The 25,801-nt window shown below is 42.6% G+C and overlaps 1 protein-coding gene across 1 annotated transcript; it reads right to left on the bottom strand.

Moving 5' to 3' along the window:
* Nucleotides 1–1,982: 1,982 nt before the first annotated feature.
* anos1a (anosmin 1a) lies at nt 1,983–25,534 on the bottom strand. Its single transcript, XM_050063457.1, has 14 exons — nt 25,337–25,534; nt 22,662–22,709; nt 11,999–12,064; nt 10,930–11,152; nt 10,250–10,434; nt 8,813–8,942; nt 8,427–8,632; nt 8,131–8,257; nt 7,621–7,728; nt 6,367–6,455; nt 5,972–6,143; nt 5,229–5,455; nt 3,726–3,867; nt 1,983–3,128 (listed from the first exon to the last, which is right to left on the bottom strand). The coding sequence occupies exons 1-14, from the start codon at nt 25,532–25,534 to the stop codon at nt 3,049–3,051; spliced, it is 2,001 nt and encodes a 666-aa protein (XP_049919414.1). The 3' UTR covers nt 1,983–3,048.
* Nucleotides 25,535–25,801: the final 267 nt, after the last annotated feature.

Genomic DNA, 25,801 nt, shown 5'->3' with positions numbered 1-25,801 from the left:
TTTAACAGAATATAAAACCAAAACCCAGGATCATGTCACGAATGAGATACAAAATGACTTCAAAGAGACACAAAATGCCTACAAACAGATGCAAATGAACTACAAAGAGAAACAAAACAACCAAAAAATATGCAAATATACCCCTAAAGGATACAAATGACTTCAGAGACACAAAACAACTTCAAAGAGATTCAAAGGAACTACTAATAGACACATGACACCTACAAAGAGACACAAATATACCTCAATAAGATGCAAAATAACTTGAAAGAGACACAAAACTACCAAAAAATACACAAATATACCACTAAGAGACATTAAATGACAACAAAGAGATGCAAAGGAACTACAAAGATGCAAATATACCACTAAAGGACACAAATTACTTCAGAGACACAAAACGACTACAAAGAGATTCAAAGGAACTACTAAAAGACACATGAGGACTACAAAGAGACACAAAACAACCAAAAAAGACACAAATATACCTCAATAAGATGCAAAATGACTTCAAAAAGAAACAAAACAACCAAAAAAGATGACAATCACTGAGAGAATTAAGATGACTTCAAAGAGACACAAAATGACTACAAAGAGATGCAAAGGAACCAAAATATACACAAATATACCACTAAGAGACATTAAATGGGAGAAAGAGAGAGATTCAAAGGAACTACTAAAAGACACGAGACGACAACAAAGACACACAACGTGACCAAAAAAGACACAAATATACCTCAATAAGATGCAAAATGACTTCAAAGAGAAACAAAACAACCAAGAAAAGATGCGAATATACCACTAAGAGACATTAACTGACTTAAAACAGACACAAAATGACTACAAAGAGATGCAAAGGAACTACAGAGATGCAAATATACCCCTAAAGGAAACAAATGACTTCAGAGACAAAAAACGACTACAAAGAGATTCAAAGGAACTACTAAAAGACACGTGACGACTACAAAGAGACACAAAACAACCAAAGAAGATGCATATATACCCCTAAGAGTCACCAAATGACTTCAAAAAGACACAAAATGACTTCAAAGAGACACACAATAACCAAAGAAGATGCATATATACCCCTAAGAGACACCAAATGACTTCAGAGAGACACAAAACAACTACAAAGAGATGCAAAGGAACTACAAAGAGACACAAAACAAAACAAAGAGAAACAAACAACCAACAGAGATGCAAATGTACCTCTAAAGGACACAAATGACTTCAGAGACAAAAAAACGACTACAAAAAGATTCAAAGGAACTACTAAAAGACACATGACGACTACAAAGAGACACAAAACAACCAAAGAAGATGCATATATACCCCTAAGAGTCACCAAATGACTTCAAAGAGACACAAAACAAAACAAAGAGAAACAAACAACCAACAAAGATGCAAATATACCCTAAGAGACATCAAATGACTTCAAAGAGACACAAAACGACCAAAGAAAGACGCAAATATACCACTTAGGGACATTAACTAACTTCAAAAAGACAAAAAATGACAACAGATGCAAAGGAACTACAGAGAGATGCAAAACAACTACAAAGAGAGGTAAAACCATCACAAGGTCTACGTGTCTTGCTCCTGTGTCGAGAGGTGGTGGGGCCCTTTGCATGCCTATGCCCAGGGGCCCATTGTACCATCATACTGTATCCCTGGGGAGGGGGGTTCTTCAAACTTTTTGTTTGCTCACTGCTCTAGAATAATGGATGTAGAATTAGAGTGCAGGTCTTTGTTTCTCATGGCTTTGCTTCCCCACACAGGAATACAGCCTCATTTAAACCATCATTAGAAATTCAGCCGACGGACAAAGGTCACTGCTGGGTGCTAGAAAAGAAACGCTGATGAGGGAGCAGAAACACAAAAGATCATATATTATTTAATTAAAAACGGCACACGTGCAAAGTGACAAGGAAGTTATCTTTAGTTGGAAAACAACTTTGTACAGGTTCGAGGGGTTACAGATGTTCAGACACAGATACATACCACAACTAATAAATACAGACACACGGTATATACAGCATTTACAGAGGACAGGAGAGCTACATGTGGTTTACAAAAATGTCATCAGTCATCAAGATTCCACTCGATGACATCACTGTAAAGATTTGGGTATTTGCATGCACTTCCATCAAGAGGACTTAGAAATGGTGTCACAGGGAATTAGTTCTGGGTATAAAACCTACTTCTTTAGTAGAGAGTAAATTGTCTTTGCAGAATAGAGGATTGAGCAGCCACACTGGCACCGAATGCTTAATTATTCTTTAATGAGATTGAAATGAATTAGTTACGTCTTATGGATAAGGGACGTCCTTAAGTTTGTCAAACTGAAAAGAATCAGGAGCATGATGACGAACTCCTGGAGGAAATGTTGCTTGAAAGCTAGACTTTCCGAGTATTCCCGAATGATTGATTGTGTATTCTAAGGATAGTAAATCATAAAGTGGCAGGCAGCTGTCTGACAAACAGCCATTATATTATGTTTTACTATTATTACACACATATCTACATATCTTTATATTCTAATATCATAACTACTGTTGTTCTTTGTCTTGTTCTAGGTACTGATTTGGTTTGTCCAGTCCTGTCTTGGTTTTGTATTGTTCTTATGTTACCTTCTGTTCTATTTGAAACTATGAAAAATTTCCAATAAACAGTGTTTTCTATGTTGTGTATTAATTATATCTAAATGACATATTCACTGGGATACCCCTGCATTGCTAGTGTAAATCAGTGTGACCATGGTCAATGATTGGGACCTGGGAGTAGAGGTATTGTTACTGTAATCTGTGTTCCAGTTTAGTACTAGTATAAATACTAATTCGAAGTCTATGGATTGGTTTTATCAAAAGGGATACAACAGCCAGTAATGGTCTCTGTGATATGTGAATGCTACAGTAGTCCACTTGGTGAGGGAGTTAAATGGTTGCTAGTTGTTGTGGAGAATTCATCTCGATCTTGAAGCTGGTGATTTTGCAATTGTCACGACTGATCACTCTTTTGTGGATTCCTGATCAGTTTGGGAGACTTTGTTCATGCAGGCTGATTGGCCATCTGGGCCCAGTGCCTCTCAATGATTGGCTGTTTATAGCGATTCTTCCTCGGCCTGGGTCCTGGATGACGGGAAGACAAGGCATTTGTTAGCAAAACTAAAATTAAGTCTAAAATCAAAGTACTGCTCAAGTGTTAATCCCAGTCGAGGCGATAATGTTGGTAGTGCTGGTTGTGACGCACACGGAAAGATTGTTAGCCAAGGTTAGCTAGCTCGCTAATAAATATCAATTGTTACTGGTACATTTTCAGTTTCCTTACATTCCATGAATGTCTCCCAACTCGCTGCCAGCCAGGCAGAATCTCTCATGTGGGGCACTTTGTACATTTCATGTCCAATATCACACAATATCGGCTAGTTAAAAACAGCAACAATCAAATCAAGTCGAATCATAAAAAAAGTCTCCTTTCTTAACCAATTTTCCTTGACCTTGATGAAAAATATCACGAGGACAAGGAAAGATGTGAAGGAGAGTTCGTAAGTACAAGCCTGCTGCTAAGAGAATCTGATTGCACTTACACTTTGCTCCGTAATAATGTGACTGCGGATGTTACTGATGATATTCGATCCAAACTTTGCCTGTGCATTCATGACGTGTTGTTTCATATGCACTTTATAAACCTGGACTACCTGGTGAAAAATATTACAACTTCCTTACTGTACTTCAGGGTGCTTTGGTGTCCAGGAGTCTGGAAGGTTCGGCTGGTTGCAGGACCTTCGCCCTCTGCTGTGATGGCCTGGACCTCCAGCCTGTACAGACTGGCAGGGTGCAGGCCGGGCACCATCAGAATGTTACCATCCTGGAAGAGGAGACAGGACAAACACAGTGAGAGGAGAGGAGTTGGAAGCAGAAAAATAATCATTTCATATTGGTCAAGGTGGGTATGACTGTAGAGAAGCAACAGACTAAAGTGTTTGTCTGCTCAGTGGACCCTGGTTATCTGTAGCAGAATGGTAAGAGTGTAACCAGTGTCAGAACTGTCATGTGGTACTAAATATGGGAAAATGGTGTTTCCTTGTATTTAAAATCTCCCTCTAAACCTGAGTATATGTGAAGGTATTATTAGAAACTTGATTCTATTGTATGCTCGCCACTATTCTGCATGTGTAGCTGAATTCCAGTGTAATGTCTTAAAGACTCTCTTGCTAAAATGAGCAATTATTTGGGATGAACTGATCAGAATTGGTCCAATTGCTAACTATCCTAGCTAACTAGCCATCCCCAAAATGGCTGCCAGACTTTCTGAAAAAAACAGAGTCAATTTGGCAGTTGCCTGCCTCCACAAACCAGTCAAGTTGCAGTTACAGTTGCAGTTTACAGTTTTATCTGTGAAAACATGGACGTTTGTGCCAAATTTGAGGCAGTTCCCTCAAAGCCTTCTAAAGACATTGTTTGCACTAGATGGAGATGACTGCAAGGTCACAGTGATCTTGGCATATGACCACCAAAATCTAATCAGTTAATTATTAAATCCAAGTAAACGTTTGTGCCAAATTTGTAGAAATCCCCTAAAGCTGTTCTTGAGATATCACATTCACGAGAATGAGACAAATGAGGCCAAAGTGACCTTGACCCTTGGCATATGACCACCAAAATCTAATCAATTCATTGTTGAGTCCAAGTAAACGTTTGTGCCAAATTTGTAGAAATCCCCCTGAGCTGTTCTTGAGATATCACATTCACGAGAATGAGACAAATGAGGCCAAAGTAATCTTGACCCTTGACATATGACCACCAAAATCTAACCAATTCATTGCTGAGTCTAAGTAAACGTTTGTGCCAAATTTGTAGAAATCCCCTCAAGCTGTTCTTGAGATATCACATTCACGAGAATGAGACAAATGAGGCCAAAGTGACCTTGACCCTTGACATATGACCACCAAACTCTAATCAGGTGTTCTTGAGATATCGCATTCATGAGAAAGGGACGTTTGTACGGACCACCTGAAAGCAAAATGCCTCCGGCTGCTGCTGTCCCCAGCACAGAGACATAATTATTAGGTACTTACCTACCTGCAAATTAAGTGTTACTTACTCCCTCAAAACGTACAAATTCCAAGAAAAACACACAAAGGACATGGCCTTAATAGTAGATGGCCTCTAACTTATGCATAACATACACAGGCAGATTCAAGGTTCACAGTTTATACCAGCACTGACCGGGGGCAGGATCTGGGACTGGGATATGAGGCTGTGAGGCAACTTGTTGATGTTGTGCCGGTGGGTGGGGATGACCTCTGCCCAGGTCACCTGGTAACCAGTTAGCTGCTGGAGGGGCGGGGTTGGGGACAAATCCCAGCTAAAGATAGCTGTCACGTTGCCACCCCAGACCTCAAAGGACGCTGTCAGGTTGGCCGCCTTCAACAGGACCTTCTGAGGGGACACTGCTGAAGAAGACACAGCCAGAGGAAAGCAGTCTGAAAGCAGCACTAAAAAAAGTGATGTCGCTCCAGGTTTTTTTTCAGGGTTAGACATTTTAGAGTGTCAAATTGTAATTTTATGTGGAGGGAACGAAGGTTACGATAATGTAACCCTAGTTCAACTAGCAAAGGGGGAGCCTCCTACTGGACTCTGTGGGTAGCCGGCTTATCAGGACGTGACTTGAATATGTGTGGAGTCTACAGTATATATATGACACATATAATGGTCTCAGTGTGTTGCAACAGGGCCCCTACGTAGAGGGCTCCACCTGTGCTAATAGAACTAAGGTTACAATATCATAACCTCTATTCGTAGATGGAACCCGATGAATGAAACAGCAAACAAAACAGAATTTGAGGGTTTTATTCAAATGTGAAACTACTATGTGAACTATTTAAAAAAGGCAGGCCATCAGGGTACCTAGGAAATCCATCCATCACCCTCTCATGTATTTTCAAGACCTGAAGTTCCAGTTGTCTTACCTGTTTCTCCAGGACAGACGATGGGTTTGGGACTCCTGGCCTGGATGGTAGAACATGCGGGAGTGAAGAAGCTGGTGCTTTCTGACAGAGGGCGACTCCTCTTGCTGACCGGCTGCAGAACAATTTTATACTTACAGGAGAAGAGCAAGCCCCGCAGGTTGACAAAGGTCTCCTAGATCAGACAAAGACAGAGGTTATCATAAGAACTGCTCTCTACATGCATTATGTCTTCTGTCAACCTGTCGCTCTTCAAATTTGCATTTAGTCAATGGTGACATGATTTTCTGTCCAGAAAATCGGCAGGTACAGTTGATATGGCAGGTGGCATCATATGCTCATCATTTATTTGACGTCCTTGTTCACAGTGACAATGTTGTTTCATCTTGATAGGTTACCTGTGTGGTGGTCTTCTCCATGGGTCTAGTCTGGTTGTGTCCACAATGCTCTGGTCCCCACTGGATTCTGTAGAGGTCAGCTGAGGGATCTAAACAAACAACTAAAATTACCACCTCACAGTTGTATGCCTCTGTGGCACAACATTATGATGTCACTGTGAAGTTGACCTTTCACTTTTTACATAAAAAAAATGTCATCACTTCATTATCTTAATCCTATTAGACATTTGTGTGAAATTTTGTCATAGTAAGCATATATATTATTAAGTTATGGCCAAACATATTTTTAAGGTCACAGTGACCTTGACCATTGGCCACTAAATTCTAATGAGTTCATGCTTGACTCAAAGTGGATGTTTGTGCCAAATTTGAAGTAAGTTCCTCATGGCTTTCTCCAGATATCGTGTTCAAAAGATATCTCAGATGCAATGATACAAATGCAAGGTCACAGTGACCTTAACCTTTGATCACCAAAGTCAAATCTGTTCATTGTTGACTTTGTTGACTTAGGGCCGTTTCATTGTCGACGCAAAAGCGCACAGACGCAAACGCATTGGGACGCATTGAGACACATTGGTCACCATGATGCGTGCTTGCGTCTCAAAATGTGTTGTCCATTTTTTTGATACGCGACGCAGCGACTTGTGTAATACCATGCGTTGCCAGCAGGGGTGATAATGCAAGCGACGTACTTGAAATCAACCACTTTTTGTTATTCACAGAAGAAGCAGGTATGAAATATTGCGAACTCATACGGGCACACCCCCATTTATATGACGGTTCTAGTGCCCTGCACTCTAATAAAATAGCAGTACTAGCTAGCTACAGCAGTACTAGCTAGCCGGAATGTACCCGTGAATCTGCTACCCCCTGTTGCGCGAGCGATGTATTGCATTTCAAGTGTCGCCTGCGTCGCTTGCGTTCAGTGTGTTGACTATGAAAGGAAGTGCGTCGCTCACGACGCTTGCTGGCGTTGCGTGTGTCGACTATGAAACGGCCCTTAGACTCAAGAAAGAACTCATTGGAATTTGGTGGTTGATGGTTCAAAGGTCACTGTGACCTCACAAACATGTTTGTGAAGAATTCATTTGTTGTTCATGTCAAAAGTTCACACAAATGTCTAAAAGGGTAAAATTATGAAGTGATGATTTTATATATCCAAAGGGTCAAAGGTCTGCTTCACTGTCACATTACTCAACTCAATTTATCCTGATGGCAGAAACTCACATCAGCTCATGTACAAACTGCACATACCCTTGCTGCTCTGCCAGTACACATGAACCTGGAGCTGTCCATCCTGGTAGAATGGTGTCCCCACATCCAGATTGTCACCTGTCGGGTTTCTAGGAGCAGTACTGCTGGCTTCAAAACAAAGAAAATATATGTAAACTGGCCTGGCCCAACACATGACTATATGCTTCAATATATTTTTAAAAGCTTTTTCTGTTCTATCACAGTGAGAAGACTGTGAGTATAAAATGTTAAGGTGGTGAAGTGAAGCTCTGAGATACGAAGGATCAAAGATGTAACATCCCAGCGGGAGAAAGTCTTTCAGATACCTAAACCCCTAAACTAATTTTTCAAAAAGCACCATAAAAGTGTAAAATTAAATTCAACACCAATGGAAACATTTACTGAAGGTTTGAGAAAAAAGTATTAAGCCTTGCAGCAGGCATGTCGGACTGTGCTTTTCTTGCATATTATGACAATGTTATCAGGCTGATAATGCCAAAGTCTCCTTTTTGATTGCGTGTAAAGACGTACTGCGCTGTGTGGTGAAATGGAGGACAGCTCGAGGTCCTCTGAGCTGAGTTTGTCCCCAGTAGGACACAGCCTGGACCTCCACACTGTAGCTCCTGTTGGACCGCATGCTGTCCAGCTCCACCTGGCTCTGGACACACAAAGGGAAGATGACACAAAACAAAATACAGAATTTGAGGGGATGTTGTCATATAACGCAGTCCTTCTACAGGAGAAGACAGTTGGAATAAGATGAACAATGGCAGTGACAAGTAACCTTAGGGCATTTTCATGGTACTGTAGTACCTGTCAGTCCTCACCTCTCTGACTGTCTTCCTCCTCTTGGTCAGGGACGAAGCAGACAGCTGTCCGACTGCTGTCCAGCTCCAGCTGACCTTGTAGTGGTGCACGGGAACATCCAGGTCAACAGGCATGCTCCACTGGAGCCTGCCCGACACTGTCCTGCCACTGCCAAAGCTCATATTGGCCACTCTGAGCTCAGTGGGAGCTGGAGGATTGGCGGGATCTGAGGGTGAGGGGATGGTGTTAATATTCGTCCATGGTCAATTGCAGAGGAAGATTAAATGCTAACCATAACCCAACCTAACTCCAAACACAGAGGACACACAACCAAAGGTGTTATTACAGTGACACAAGAACAAACTCTCTTTATCACATAGACACACATAGAGTCGATCCGTCTGACCTCTGCTGGAGTGGATGTGTCTGCTGGGCGTGGTGAAACCCCTGGTCCCGCGGGTGTTGACAGCTGCCACCCTGAATTGGTACCAGCGACCTGGCCGGATGTCGGAGAGCCTCGCTCCCTGCTCTGTGGTCTGTGATGAATCAGATGGAGTGTTGGGTTAAAGAAAACAGAGAGCAAGACAAGACATGAACCCACTGATGTTTAAGAAAAAAAACAGTGTGGATCCAAATAATGCTGTCTTTCTTCTTCTTGTGTGGCCAAAACCAAAGTGAACAGAGTTCTATCTAACACAGACTCTTTGGATAATACTCTCCTCCAATCACAAGCACTCAATTGCCCACTGAAATATGCATAAACATTGCTGGCCAATCAGGATGTGCCTACCATATGTGCGAACCCAACAGTATATAACGCAGCGCCATAATTCTGTCAGCCATCCTCGTCTCTTCACCGATGGCAACTTGCCTACTGACCGGCGTTCTTCACAGATGGTGTTGCGGCTTCAGGAATCTCATCAGTGCCTCGGTGCTGCCAAGAGCTGCCCAAAATTAGACGCCAGCAGCGGTGGGATTACTTTAGACGCTTCGACGTGATGCTTTGCTGCCATTAGAGTGAGCAGGAGTTCGATGATGTCAAGAAGTGGTTCTTGCAGAGGGTCAGGAAACAAGACCTGGCATTGGTGCTTGAGGCACTGGTGAAGGATTGATTTGAGCCTCTGGAGCACTCCTTTCTGAAGACGTCAATCAATACAGCTTTGCTGCTTGTGCTGACCTCAGCTGAGAGAGTGTGTGAAGTAACTATGCATTCGGTTCTATATCGGCATATCAGATATCGGCAAAAATCCCGATATCGTGCATCCCTTGAGAAAATGCTGACTCAGTGTGAGCAGAAGGCCAAAATGAAAAGATGTCTTTTCAAATGGAGCTGTCTTAGTGTGAATGTCTCTAAAGCACCGGGCTGAGGCACTGCAGGATACAGGAATTATGGGTTCAACCTGACATTTGGCAGCACTGTCAGAGTTACTGTGTCTTCAATCCAAAGCCATCTGTGTTTTGATAGTTGGAAAACGGACCTTCATCTCTTAATGGGGCAATTATTTGGTCATTGCTCACATCTAAAACAAACCTCAACTGGTATTCCAGTGGTGTGCATGAAAAAATGAGCTCACGAAAGGTTGACTTTTTAGAGATACGTGATCAGATCTACTATCATACTGTCTAAAGAAAGCCAAACAGTTGGAGGATTCATCTTCACAATCTGCTTGATTGGCAGAAATCTTTTCCAAAGACCTGATCAAGCAAAAGCAAGGAAACTCCAAGACCTTTGTTCAATTATTTATGGACTTAACTTCCATTTCTCACAGACAACTTGAGGAATAATGACAATAATTCAGTTCAAAGGTGTCCATAATTCGTTGGGTGCAGTAAGTGAACTAACCTGTGCAACCACCTGCCAGGGGGTGGCAGTGTCCTCGCTGGGCTGGATGCCAAAGTTCCACCTCCTCTGCAGAATGTAGACAACCGGCTCAGCCGAAATGTTGAAGCGGGAGGACCAACGCACCTCCAGCTGACCAGATGGGAGTTCTTTGAAGCCCAGCTCCTTCCTCGGCTTCAGAGGAGCACCTGGGAGACAAACGGTATCCCATTACCAAGCCTTGAAACACACGTCCACCAAAATATATACATAAACTTTTTACTTTTTCATGCTGACGTGATGCTGCTACCATCCTCTGTAATTCTCAGCACATATTGGCTGTGTCCTAGCAGAGACGACATCAAGCTGTCAGTCTGGTTGGCGTCTCCCAGGACTGTGGGGATTTACGGCTCAACTCAATGCCACAATGTGAGAAGGCAAAATAGCTGTACTGTAGTCATCATAAAAACAGCAGGAATGATGTGTGTGTTCAAGTTTCGCTCTCTGATTTGACAGTGCGGCTGTGTGTAATTCTATGCAGATGATGATAATCAATTTCTGTTTAACAAATAAGACTTTGCTCCTAATCTTACCCAAACCTCAACCATAGAGGCAGCGGTGGAAGGAATATTCAGATCCTTTACAGTGGTAAAAGTTATGATACCACACTGTTATAGTACTTCAGTGCAAGTAAAAGTCTTTACCATTGTACAGGTCTTTGGGAGACTGACAGGTGTGACCACACCCGTTGGAGCAGCATTTCTTCTGAGCAGGACATTCTCGGTCATGGTCGCAACTCTCCACGCAGGCTGCTGCGAAGCCGCTGGCTCTCTCCGGAGGTGGACAGCTGCCCTGTTTCACCGCCAGGATGGACTGGAGGAACTCACAGCTGGTCACACACTCCCAGTGCTTCTTGGGAAACACCCGCTGAATGGGTTGGAGGAAGACCAGTTAGCATCACAGAGCGGGTCACTTATTTTGTGCTTAACTGATGGGCCTGTAACTGTCTGAACATGTGTGCCATTTTTGCTCTCAGGGCTTCCACTGTTATATATTTATCAAATTCATTGAGGGGGGGTACTTGGTCTGCAACGGTGTTTGAGGGGTGGAACATGTCAGGTGGTATCCACATGAATGCCAGAACCAAAGGTTTCCCAGCAGAACAATCAAAGTTATTCACTTCACCTGTCAGTGGTTTTAGTGTTTTGGCTGATCCGTGTATACAAACGTGAAAATATTTAATCTCCTGACACCCTGTGTTCTCATATGAGGACATTATATTTTGGGTTTCCTGCATATTATACTTCATTTTGCTTCATTTAGACCCATTGTCCTCATTTGTGGACACTTTTTGCGCCATCTTGTGGTGGCTAAAGCAAAATACACTAATCCATGTGAAAACAAGATGGCAGCCATCTCTGCCAAGTCTGTCAAAAGCCGATCTGAAAAACAAAAGTGGACAAGGTCCATAATCTGATCAAGTTTTATGGTTGAAAGGGATCCAAAAATCTGAACTATTAACAGTACGTAAATGAGAGTGTGATTGCTGATGCAGAGTGTCTCACTGAAAACTCTACTGATTCATTAATGTTGAGGTGTTTGCACTGGACCTCCATCACCTGTACACTTCTGATTCAGATGTATTTTGTGAAAATAATGTTTAACAGATTTTCTGGAGTTAAATCAATAGTTCCACATAATCATGCAAGGCTGTTTCTTAGCCCATAATACTCCCACTCCCAGTGCACAGAGAGCATGCAAGGCTGCATATACCTCACACATCTCTCTGCAATTGCTTTTCCTCTTCATCTCCCAGGAGTCTTTGCAGGGCTCCAGGCACTGTGGACGTGAAAGCAACGGGAGTGAGCAGTGATACAAATTACAGTCAGATATGAATAGGGAGATTCTGAGGTGAATCTGTCTCTATAGATTAATTAAAGGGTAAAATGTTTTACCGGCAGACAGCTTCTCTTCGCACAGAACGCTGAAGTGAGTCAGTGAGAGATCATTTCATCCAGTGAAAGAGCTCTGTTACAGGTAACAATAACTCAACCACTCAACGTGTGACTTTTATTATTAAAGCTGTAAAATGACCATCTGACAGTAAATAAAAGTATTGGATGTAGCTACCTTGACGTCACCCCACTGGTTCGTGGACTCATGCTTTGAAGCCTCAAGTCTGGCATTTTGCCATTGCCGTCTTGGATTTTTGGAGCCATAAGTGACCATCTTTTTAATCTTCCCCTGAATATTTTCATGAGAACAGATGCTGCAGTTGACTAAGACTGGGACTTAACAGCTGGAAAACACAATGGGGCCATATTATGAAGCCTCGCATAGTCCAAATTCAAAGTCGATAACAATATTACAGAAAATAAACATTTTCCTCAAAATTTTCTAAGATTTTGTTCGGGTGGTTTTCAAAACCTTACTCTATGTAAAAGACTTCTGGTACCTTCTAGTAACCTTTCATGCCTCCATCTGATGGTGAGCCATTACGATAGGAGTATACATGTATAATATGATGTTAATTCCACTACAGAAGAGATTTAATGATCACTAAAATTAGGTGGGGATAAAATGGATATGCCGACATCGGTTATTGGCCAAATAAGTTGTTATATATATCGGATATTGTCAAATAATCCAATATCGTGCATCCCTACTGTGGAGATCCATTTCCAGAATTAAAACTCAACCCACCTGAGAAATGTTCATCTATCTACTAGTGATGTCCAACCGAAGCTTCATGAACCACCAGTTGTATTTGCGGAACCCTCTAGATGGCGCTCTTGGTGTAATGAAAAAGGCTCAAGGGATGGCAATGCAGCGCCATCTAGTGGGTTCAGCAAATACAACTGGTGGTTCATGAAGCTTCATTTGGACATCACTACTATCTACCATGAAACTCTAGAGAATTGAGAATTGGTGTGTGATCATAGAATGTAAACTTCTCCTTAAATCATTAAATCCTCAAAATTCCTAACAAAATTGCCTGGAACATGTCCTTGGTGTTTTGATGTTTTCAATAGTGGCTTTTAAGGTGTAAGCATCTAGTGTGTGTGAGTTCTGTCTCAGAATGAAACACTTCTTAAACTGGAAAAACATTGCCAGAGAACGTAATCCAAGTTGTGATTACATTTACTCCAAACTAAATCTGACAAAGAAATAGTGGTAGATTTTAGTCGTACTTTGTGGGAGATATCTATGGAAGTGTATTGCATTCACTTGACAAATAAAGAAAAATCTGTTTTATTGAGTAATTTTTTCTGTTTTTCGTGGTAATTTTGTTTCTGTTTTTTGTGGTAATTTTTTCGTTTTTTCTGAGTATTTTTTCTGAGTTAAGAGAGTAAACAAAACAAAGTAAAACGGGATTAAACTAAACAAGCGGGTCATGTTTGCTTCCATTATATCGAGCTCTCAAGAAAGGAATGAAAGCATCTGTTGTTCTATTGCTCTCTTAACTCAGAAAAAAATACCCCGAAAAAAAAAGTACCATGAAAAACAGAAAAAAATTACCACGAAAAACAGAAAAAATTACACTGAAAAACAGAAAAATAAAAAAATACTCTGAAAAACAGATAAAATTACTCAATAAAACAGATTTTTCTTTTTTATTTGTCAAGTGAATGCAATACGCTTCTGTAAATATCAACCTGGTCTCGCTTCGAAGTCTTAGAAAACCAGCATCAGTAACTTCCAGCATCCGATACTGACGAACAAAGCCGTCCTTTTACGTCGGCATGATACGCTGCCAGTCGACGTTATTGTTTAACGGTACCCAGCAGCGTCAAAGGGAAATGCGGCAGGACAACAACGAAAATTAGGCAGCTGAAGTCCAAGTAGGGAAGGTGGGAGGGGTGGTGGATGGGTCCAACAACCACCGACTTTCCCCCAGGAGGCGGGTGTTCATTTCACACAGGCTTGTAAAGCCAAACCCTTTTCTTTTTTCTTAACCCAGCCACTTGCTTTTGTTGCCTAATTGCAACCATATGCATGTGTAGGCAAAACGTAACATTCGTAATGTGCAGTGTTGTACTGACATAGTTTGCACTGTATGCAAACTGTACATTTTTTTGTGAAAATGGAAGTGTATTTTGAAAACAGACAATGCATGTAACAGGCTGAAGCTGACACGCCATCCCAGAATGTCAACATCCAACGCACCCAGAGTACCTTGCACGTCATATCTCGATTTGGAAAGTTCCATGACCAAACGTTGATATGTGAAGAGGTCGGAGTGAGAATGTGTTGGAGATAGGGTTTAATGTATTGTTCAGCAAGCAGTCTGATATTTTGCTGCCTCTTGTTGTTTGCTACATTATCTTGTGTAAATAACAGTAGTGTAATGTCATCTCAGATGGCTGTTGCTACATCATAAGTAAGCACTCACTAAAAGGTGAGGGAAAGCTAATGACTGTTGTCCTGCGTTCTCAGGCTGTTTCTGGAGCATCAATTAACAGCGTCGCCCTCTACAGCTACCATAAAGCTGAATCCTGCACCAGTAAGCAGAGGCATCCCAGGGGAGGGAGTGTACGCTGATTGTAATTTCATGCTGCACTGAGAAACAGTGGGGAGGAGAGCAATGTACAGCAGCGTCACAAGGACGCGGCAAGTTGTCAGAAAGTTAGAGGAGTATGTCAGCTCTAAACAAACTTGTGTTTATTGAGGTCTGAAGAGAATATGTCTCAGGAGTTTGGGTACTCATATTTGTTGTCTTACAGAGGAAAAGTAAGCACCACGCTGCCGTGGCACCATCTCAGGGGATGAAAAGCTGTTTTTGCCATCAGTGTTTCTTATTAACAGAGAGCAACTATAATCTTTGCTTATGTACAGCATGGCAAACTATACAGTGATTATGGTAAACCCTTTTAACATATAACCAGACCAAGGTCACAGTGACCTTTGATCACCAAAAAGTAATCAGTGCATTGTTGAATCCATGTGGACGTTTGTGCCAAATTTGAGGAAATTGCCTCAAGTTCTTCTTGAGATATCTTCATGATAATGGGACAGACAAGGTCACAGTGAATATTACCTCTGACCACGACAATGTAATCAGCTCGCTGTTGAGTCCAAGTAGACGTTTGTGCCAAATTTGAAGAAATTCCCTTTAAGCATGCTTGAGATATCCTGTTCACGAGAATGGGACACAACCGAAAATATAATGCTTCTGGCCATGCCTATTACCGACGTGTAGACAAAAATAAATGGAAGTCACATTTGACATCCGTGGCTGGATTACATTTTCAGGGTGTCTGGTTGTACGTCTTTATATTCATTCATTTAAAATTTGGCACAAACATCCACTTGGACTCAACGATTAACTGATTAGATTATGGTAGTCAAAGGTCAAGGACACTGTAACCTTACATCCATCTCATACTCCTGAACGCAATATCTCAAATGCAGAATGTAGTGTGCTTAGTGTATTTTGGTTTTTGTCTATACGTGCCTTTCCTTCCCTCCCTCACTCTGTCATTCTCCTGCTCTCAGCACACCGGTCTTCCAATCAAGCCACTCCTCTCCACAACAAATACTCAGTGCCTGCATCCAGTCCCCGCCGGATTGTAGTGACGAGTCACACATGTAGCTCTTGTTCAGTTTTCTTGCCACTATGTTTAAGATATTAGTTAGTTTGCTTGCCTACCTCGAAGACTTACACCTGTTCTCTTTCTACCAGAGACGCCAGTTGGCCAACCACCTCACGGAAACCCACTCCGAACAAGACCCCAACACCCCCACTCTCTTGGAACCCCCTTAACCACTGACCTTTTTTCATTGAAAGATTTGTGTCAAATCATCTTATCTGTCTGCATTTGGGTTCAGCTTTAACCAACGTAACATGTTTAGATTTGGTAGTCCAAGGTCAAGGTCACTGTGACCCTGTCTGTTGAATTCTCGTGAACATGATACCTCAAGAACGCCTTGAGGGACTTTCTTCAAATTTGGCACAAACATCAACTTGAACTTAACAGTGAACTCATTGTTATTACTGTGACCAGCCTAATTATTTTAATGTTTAAATGTTATTGTCACATTGTCTAAAATGCTGCTGCATCACTGCAGGGTAAGAGCGCAGAGGAGGGGGGAAGTTGCTGCCAAATCAACTACATAGTGCACATGCAGTTCGGCTATTTGAAGCATGTCTGATAGCCCTGTGCCAGCCCTGCCATCTCCCATCTTCCCTCCCTGGTCTCCACAGGACGACTTGTCCACTAATCCAGACTGACGTTCCCATTCTCGTGCCCAGCGTCGGTTAGTTTTCCACCCCATTTCAAGCTTATATCGAGCCATTCCACTGTGCCACAAAGAGTGATGACTGGGGGGAATTACGTGGTGTGGTTAAAAGAGATTTCAGAAAGCACCTAAGTCTCCAAAGGTATAAATATTTTTGTCTCTGCTGCAGAATTTAGACTCAAATTGGAATTGGTTAAGGATCCAAGCTGTTCTTTTAGGTCACAGAACATGACTTATGTTTATTTGGCTGCAGTGTAAAGCTGTGTATCTATGTGTGTGTGTGTTTTGGCGGTGGATACACACCACTCCTCCGTGACCAACCGGAGATAATCGAGCGAACTACTTCTCTGCTGACCGTGCAAAATGCTGTTCTTTCGGTGCTCGACACTGTTTGATTCGCTGCCCAGACAAACTCCTCGGAGAGGAAACAGGCGCTGTGTTTGTCTCTGGCTTCCTTTTTCAACAACTCACACTGTCTTTGAAAGTGTTCCAGACCTTTAAACATCCATAGACAAGACCTTGGTTTTTCCCAAGGGACAAACTGCAAGCAAATTATTTCAAAAGTACTTTTATATGTTTGATAATGTGACTTGCAAGGAGGAGTAAAAGAAGAGGATGTCTGGCTCTCATTCAAACAATCACAACAAGGCTGTAGGGAGCACTGAAATCCACTAATGGCTGCCAAGTGCTACTGAAAGAAGTCGTTACACCGCGCTCGATGCCAGTTGTCTAAGTTTTGAGCTAAGACACCAGTGTCAGTGAATACACACAATGTCTCCTCCACGGTTCCAATGCAGTGCCATCCTTAGCTTTTTTAAAGAGCTGAATGGAGCTGGACTGTGTGGGAGTGTGTCGCTAATCAACTCTGGCACTTGCAAATGGCTGTCTGCCTGGAGGAGATAGTGACAGAAGGATTAACAAGCACTCATTACCACCAGGGTCCGTGAGGACGACTTGGGGCCAAATGGTCACAAGCCAAAGCGATGGGCTGTCTCACAGCAACAAGCTTCAACAAGCTTCTCATCAGGCCTTTCTGATCTTAAGAGTTGGACACAGATACATCAGAGCTGGGACTGACACATTACTGAAAGTTTCAAGTCTCTAATAAAGCATCGACAACATTTACCCTGATAGTGACAGATAGTGGCAGCAAAGTGTCCAGAAATGGAATTATACTTTTATATAAAAGGTAAGGATAACTAATGATATATACATAACATGTTATTGGAATTTTTGCCAATATCCAACATACCAATGTATAACAACTTACTTGGCCTATAACCAATACTGAGTAGGTAGTCGTTTAGACCATACCTTCACATGGTGGTCTGTGGGCAATGTTCCCTGATGGGGCGGCTAATTTGGTCTGTAATCACCTCACTTAACGAACGGACTGCTGGATGTCTTTGGCCGCAAGGCCAGGACATGACTGGCTCTCCGCGACGAAGGTGTCGCATGCACTCCCATGCCTTCGTCCCTTTAAGTGAAGACACAGGATGCAGTGAACGACAATGAAGTAAGTCTGCATTGTAGCCGGGGGCGGGGCGGCAGGTCTCAGACTGTGGTGTGTATGGGGGCATGTCACCTATTTACATCCACCACTCAGTTGACATGCGATTAGACTGTATTTCTGTTTAGGCTGGAGCAGTTGATTCTCAAGTGAAGCCTGCAGTCACGCAAGGGTGTGGTTTGCTGTTGGGGCTCTGTCAGGCACCTGTGGCGGGATGTGGTGTCCTGTGCCATGACCAGCTGTAGAGGGAGGGTGCGGGTCCTCCAGGGTTAGCCGGTGTAGCCCTGGGACTTGGCGGTGTTCGGCATTGCGCATCCCCGGCAAGCCCTCAGTGGCTGTAGGAATTTTTCTCACTGGGTTATGCAATTGGATGGTGTTCCTGAGGTTGCGGACTGGGCTGGCCCTAACAGTCACCTAGTGCACATGGGCCAGTAACTACACTGGGTGACTGTCTCGTAGTACCCATGGCATAATTAACAGTGGTTCCAAGACTCCCAAGGATCAAGAGTCAACTTGGAGGGTAGGGTGTTCTACCTGATTCCAGACGCTACGTTCGGTGGACATACAACAGACAAGATGTCTTTGTTAGTCAGACCCAAGTGCACTGGCATGCATGTGGGTATGTCACGCATTTGGTAAAGGTCCCGACTGTCCTTGAGTCAAAAGGGAAACACACTGAATGAAGGTACTCTACCTCATCACTCCCATTCTTCCTAATGAAGTTGCTACAGCAAGACCCACACCTGTAACAGCGTAGTATCTTCGCAGTGCCTAGGGTTTCTACCTGTGGGGCGGACTGCATGTGAGGGCACTCTACTGGTTGGAATGACGGGCATTCGTGGAGTCTTGTGTGTAGGCCTCATCCGGACATGGCGCAGATAAGCACGAGATAAGACGGCATGAGTAACTATGATTCTCTTAAAGTAGCCAGATGCCTCACCATTTAATTAGTGACACGCATGGAAGGATGAACAAGATTCTCACTGTCCCTACCTATGATCTAGTGAAACCACAGCCAAGGGAATGGGCTTAGCAGAAGCAGTGGGGGAACATGAATACATGAATGTTCCTTATCTCATGTGATTTTCACATTTATTTTCACCAAAAAAACTTTATTACTGAAAATTACAGTTTCGTTTTTTTACAAACTACAAACTACTTCCTGTTTCATGGTGAAACATGGAAATTTTAATCCTATCCTGTTTAACACATAAATGGATGAAGCAGCTCTGGGTATGATGAACTAATTCATGCCGCCACGAAAGTATTTCCTCCCTGTGATCATTCATTAAAAAGGCCAGGATGTCTCATTGTAGAAGCTCCGAATAATGCAGCTGGGGAGATGTCCAAGGCGCTAACATGTCATCACAATTACTCATAGCTAGAAACGCACGGTTAACAAAGGAAGAGGATGCTGAGGCGTGTTAATATCATTGTTAAACAAGGAGACAATATTCCTCATGGGGGCTGTTAAATATCTAAAAAGCTAAGTAGTTGTGCAGTGGATGTGAAATAAAATTATCTGAGCATATTATCATGAAAGTTACCAGGGGAAGTTTATTGTTTCGGACACAATATCATAGGGGGGACCTTGCCAAGTATGTATTCCATCTGTCTGCCTCATTTATAAGCATTTAAGTATCAGCTGGGAAACTGGATGGTTGTATAGGATGACACAGAAAAAGTCAAGTTTGGTGATGAATGCTGGAGCTGAGAAATAAGTAATAACCATCACAGCACATCAGCATGCACACACAGGGCACAATGTCACTGGTTTGCACTGGGGGGTGATTTATTGCTGCACAAACAAGCACTAAAGGTACACATGTGCCTGCAAACATGCATCTAGGCAGGTACAAAAACATGTGAGGTGAGTGATTTATTACACCCACTGTCCCACATGACTTCCATCTTTCTACTGACTAGCTGAGGGAAAGACTGAAATTCAAATTGTGTTGCAGGTGTAGAGAAGTGAAGTGTAGTGTATGGTAGTGGTTTACAAAGTGCAACAGCAGGGGCGGAAATCCCGGGGGGGACAGGGGGGACATGACTCCCCCTTCAGTAAAGCTGTACCCCCCTAGAACAATTTGAGACACAATTAATAATTTTTGAACAATGCAGTAGTATTTATTAAAAGCACAATGTAAGCGGTGCTAATTATAAAAGCGCAATAATGTGCTATTTAAATCTTAAAAGATTTAGTCCCCTCCTCCCATTCCTAGTAGTGGTATATCCCCCACTCTTTCCAACGGGCGGGGCTAGCAGCCGTTAGTACAGTAGGCAGCAGTTGCAGCGTAGTGATAGTCAGAGAGGACAGGAGAGAAAGAAGAGGGAGAGGACAGGACAATCAGTGACGGAGCGGCTCGTAATTAATATCTGTAGGCTGTCACCTGTCAGTGAGACAAACATGACAGACGTGCAGTTTAACTGACGAGGAGCGGCCATCATGCGCGATTATTACGCGCGGTTTTGAGGTGCGCAGCGGCAGATCTCACAGCACACTGTTTATAAACCATTCACCAGTTTAATTGCAGGAAATGTTTATCTCACTGCCGGTAAAAAAAACAACAAACAAAACGGTTTGCTCCTGCAGCCAGCCAGAGACGAAAGATCCATTCCACACACCTGAGCCAGATGAAAAACCGGGAGAGAAGGAGAGAGATCGAGTTTCGGTCTTTGATGAATGAAGCCTTATTGTTTTGCTGCTATTAAACAATGAGAGACATGTTTTCTCCGTTTACTTAATAGCATAAATATTCACTACTGCACACGGGGAGACAGAGACCTGCTCTGCTCCAGACACACTAACATGTGTACATGTTAATTTGATTTCAATCATNGGGGAGACAGAGAGAAGATTAAAATGTCAAATTGTGGTAAAAGACGCTGTATAAAAGACAGGCTACAACTTTTTTCCTTGTCCCCCCTGGAATTATTCTCGAAAATTTTACTGTTTATTGTCCCCCCCAACTATGAAATGGGATTTTCGCCCCTGTGCAACAGAACCTGGTGTGCCACATTTATTCCAGTTTTATTGTACGTTTTAATATTGTTTTCACAATATAATCGTGTGTATAATAATGTGCATTTCCATTAACCACATTTTTGTATTGCATTCCCAAAGTTATAAAAACAGAAGAAATAGCTATGAATATCAAAGTCACCTTATTATTATTATTATTATTATTAGTATTATTATCTTCATTTTGTCATTATTAGCATATAAATTCTTGAGTTATGGACAACAACATGTTTTGTGAGGTCACATGGACCAGATGAAAATCAGATGAATGCAAGGTCAAGGTGACCTTGGCCTTTGACCAAAAAAGTCTATTTAGTTTATCCTTCAATCGAAGTGGACGCTTATGCTACATTTAAAGAAATTCCCTCAGCACATTCTTGAGATATTGTGTTCACGAGAATGAAACAAATGCAAGGTCACAGTGACCTTGACCTTTTATCGTCAAAATCTAATGAGTTCATCATTAAGTCCAAGTGGACGTTGATACCAAATTTGAGGAAATTCCCTCAATGCATTCTTGAGATATCACGTTCACAAGAATGACAAGTTCAAGGTCACAGTGATCTTGATCTTGATCTTTGACCTTCGACAACCAAACTCAAATTAGTTCCCCCTTGACCACCAAATCTAATCAGTTCAGCGTTGAGTCCAAGTGGACGTTCGTGCCAAATTTCAGGAAATTCCCTCAAGGCCTTTTTGAGATATCATGTTCATGAGAATCCGATAGATGCAAGCTCACAGTGACCTTGGCCACTGACCACCAAAATGTATTTAGTTTATCCTTCAGTCCAAGTGGACGCTTATGCTAAATTTAAAGAAATTCCCTCAGGGCATTCTTGATATTCTGTGTTCACGAGAAAGGACCAAATGCAAGGTCACAGTGACCTTGATCTTTGACCACCAACATCTAATGAGATTATCATCAAGTTCAAGTGGACGTTTATTCCAAATTTCCCTCAATACATTCTTGAGATATCACATTCACAAGAATGAGAAGGTCAAGTCACAGTGATCTTGATCTTTGAACTTCAACAACCAAACTCAAATTAGTTCCCCCTTGAGCCCAAGTGGACGTTTGTGCCAAAGTTGAAGTAATTCCATCAGTGCATTCTTGAGATATCATGTTCACAAGAATGAGAAGTTCAAAGTCACAGTGATCTTGATCTTTGACCTTTGACAACCAAATTAGTTCCCCCTTGAGCCCAAGTGGACGTTTGTGCCAAATTTGAAGTTATTCCCTCAGTGCATTCTTGAGATATCACGTTCATAAGAATGAGAAGTTCAAGGTCACAGTGATCTTGATCTTTGACCTTTGACAACCAAACTCAAATTAGTTCCCCCTTGAGCCCAAGTGGACGTTTGTGCCAAATTTGAAGTAATTCCCTCAATGCATTCTTGAGATATCATGTTCACAAGAATGAGAAGGTCAGGGTCACAGTGATCTTGATCTTTGACCTTTGACAACCAAACTCAAATTAGTTCCCCCTTGAGCCCAAGTGGACGTTTGTGCCAAACTTGAAGTAATGCCCTCATTGCATTCTTGAGATATTGCATTAACAAAATGGGATGTACTGACAGACGGACAACCAGAGACCATAATGCCTCTGGCCACAGCTGTACCTGTCTCGGGGGCATAATAAACTCATGAGGAAGACATTACCTACCTTTGAGCACTGTTTATGAGTGTGACACCAGCCCAATGATCCATTATTCTGAGGAGGACACAGAGAGGAGCACAAATCTGTAATTGTTTCATTGGATAATGTGCAGAAAAATAAATTTTAATGCCCAAATTATAGGTTACAGCGCTGGCAATAAAATGGCAGTTTGTCAAGAGAACATCGCTCCAGAGTTCACACTGTATATCACAACTGTTATTTTTCTGTATGAAGACAAATGACTGTTTTTCCTCTCCAGTTTGTGGGACTTGATGTCCTTCATGGCTCCATACAGTGAGCCTGAGGCCACTGCTGGAAAATAATGAGCGCAAATCCAGGATCACTGGTCACGTCACATAAAACAGTCATGATGTAGGCTCGTTTTTTTTCCAGTGTGACTTGAGAGGCGAACTGATGTCTAAAAAGCACTCCTGTTGTCTGATCTCTTGGATTCATTAAGGTATGAAAGGAATCCTTCACCTGCAAAATGGCCATTTGTATATCAGGGACAAGTGAACATCTACAGCGCCCCTGTCCTATCAGTCAGAGGGTTGGAAGGATGATTCCAGATCAATGTGACTGTGTTTCACACTCCAGCAGCCAATGATTGACTCGATCGGCCTGATTGCTGGGTACAGCTAGACTGAGAATGGAGAGGAATGCTTTAGATGCATCTAAGATACAGTTTGGAGGCTTGGAGCTGAAGCCAGGAGGTCCTTATGGAAGTTTAGCTGTTGTTTTTGGTCGAGCTAAAAAAGGAAAAGAACATCAAGACAGAAGCAGGGATTTGCGATTTAGTCGGATTTCTCCTTTATGTGGACTGAACCATCATACAGTGCGGTTATCATCGCTCTAAGTGAGTGTACAGGAATGCTAACCCCATCACTCTGAAGCCTGGAGCGAAAAGGGGACTCGCTGTATTATCTATGTGTTTGTGTGTGTGTGTATTTGGAGCAAGACATAGTTACTGACAGAGGAGGGATAAATTAATATAATCAGGATAACAAGCCTTATTGTTTGCTCTGGTCCCTATTATTCAAAAAGTTTATGTTTATGTGTTCAAAAATTAAATCAGGACATGGATATTTGGTGACATTTATACAACAGTTAGTTCTCACCAAGCATTTTGATTGGACAGTAGGCACTCCATGCGTGCTGATATACAGTATAACAGCACTGGGACTTTAACGATGTATATGTCACTCCACTTTCAGCCCAGTTCAGACCAAAGATTCACGAAGACGCGACGAACCCACAGGTTTTTAGAACGTTGCAGAACAGCGTATTGCAGAGCAGTTGTTCTGGGCCGTCAATTATGTTAATCGCTAATTAGCTGATATTAAGGGTTGTCATAATAAACAAGGAACATATTTCCACAAAAAAAGTTATGAGAAAGGGAGGGAGTGATGGAAAGACGCCTGAATACTTTAGCTGCTTACTTATCGGCGTCACATGTATGCCACCGAAGCAGCTGTCCACAGAGTCTAATTTCACTGGTCGAAGGTACGTTCTTACCATGTTTCTTTTCCTAAACCTAACCTCCGCAACTTTACGTTAATTACGTAATTGTACTTTAAGGATGTAACGTCATTTGTGGGGTGCAAACTCGTTGGATATCATTCTATCAGAAGACAGTCATGAAAGCAATATCACACTCGAGGTCGTGCTGTCGTATTGACTATCGGCACAGCTGTGATTCGGTCATAGGCACAAGGCCACACATAGGCACTCCCTCTCATGTGATATTGCTTCATTAGTATTGTTGAGACAGCAAAGTCAATACGGATGATGGCCAGCGACAAAGTGACCATACAAGGTACTCACACACACGGCCCAGCGATCAGGAACAATTTAAGGTTCAGTATCTAGCCCAAGGATAATTCAATATCTGGACCGGGGATGTAAGGGATTGAACTGCCAACCTTCGGATAAGGGGACGACCTGCGCTATGCCTCCTTCGCCTCAGCTGTCCTGCCTATCCAGAGAGATTCAGCGATCTGATCCTGACTCCCTTTCGATCAGCTAGGGGCGATGTATACTATCACCCCACCCTTCCAGATGGCCTTTGCCCAGGAGTCTCCACCCAGGCCTGCAACCCTAGGCCTCTGTACTCTCTTCAGCGTAGCCCTTGCAGCTCCTGTTGCTGGCAAATGCCAGGTACAGGCGCAACAAAGCAGAGCCATCCATTTTCAGGGCTAAATGATTCAGTGGAATCCAATTTCAAGGGCAACACCTTTCCTGGAGTATGTCAAACATCTGCATTAGGTGCCTTAACCTGGCGTTCGGTTCATCCTGCAGCACAGCTCTGAGCCCACTAAGCGTCTTGCAATCCACACCCGGCTCCAAGCCAGCGAACTGAACTTCATACCCATTTAAAGTTTGAGAATAGGTTGAGATATGTGAAGTATGTCCCTATCAGAACTGTATTTCTGGCAGTGCGGAGTAAGTGTGTGCTCGAAATCACCCCTTAAACCTGTGATATGCAAAATATCTAGATGAAATTTTTTCTGATTTCTGATGCATAAATTATCCTAACTGGATTAATTTAAAGATTTTAAGACTAAAATTTGTTTCATTTGTCTCTCAAAATAAATTCCTAGAATCATGCATTTAATGCTAAAAACAGTAAATCACTGTCACTGATGAACTTTTTGCTCACACACACACTTCTCTCCTCCTACCTGCAGCGGCGTCGAGAGCGCAGCCACACTGTGCAAACTGAGGCACCGCGACACACACGTCGCCCTGGAAACACTCTCCGACCAGGACTCCTCATCATCAGGATCATCGCGCTGCCTCCGCGCGCCCACACCCGAGCTGGAGAGGAAAATAATCCACAGGGACAGGCTGGTAATGACGCCGCTGCTTGTGGCCAGCATCTTCTCCTGGATGCAGTGAGGAGTAATCTGATGGAGATCCACTTTAACTGGAGTTTTATAGCCAAGGGAGGGGCTATGGGAGCTAGGCGGACACAGTTTGGGTCAGGATGCTGAGAGGGAGCTGTCAGTGAGCACACAGCCTCAGCCACAGCACGTGCAAGAGAGGGGTTGGAATATATATCAGTTTATTATGATATTGTCTGTCACTGACAGCTATTTTAGATTTAGTCTTAGTCTTGAGATGAAAATACTGTTTAGTTTTAGTCA

This window comes from Epinephelus moara, chromosome 15 (genome assembly GCF_006386435.1).
Source record: "Epinephelus moara isolate mb chromosome 15, YSFRI_EMoa_1.0, whole genome shotgun sequence".
NCBI classification, from domain to species: Eukaryota; Metazoa; Chordata; class Actinopteri; order Perciformes; family Serranidae; genus Epinephelus; species Epinephelus moara.
This window is presented reverse-complemented; position numbering and strand designations above follow the sequence as displayed.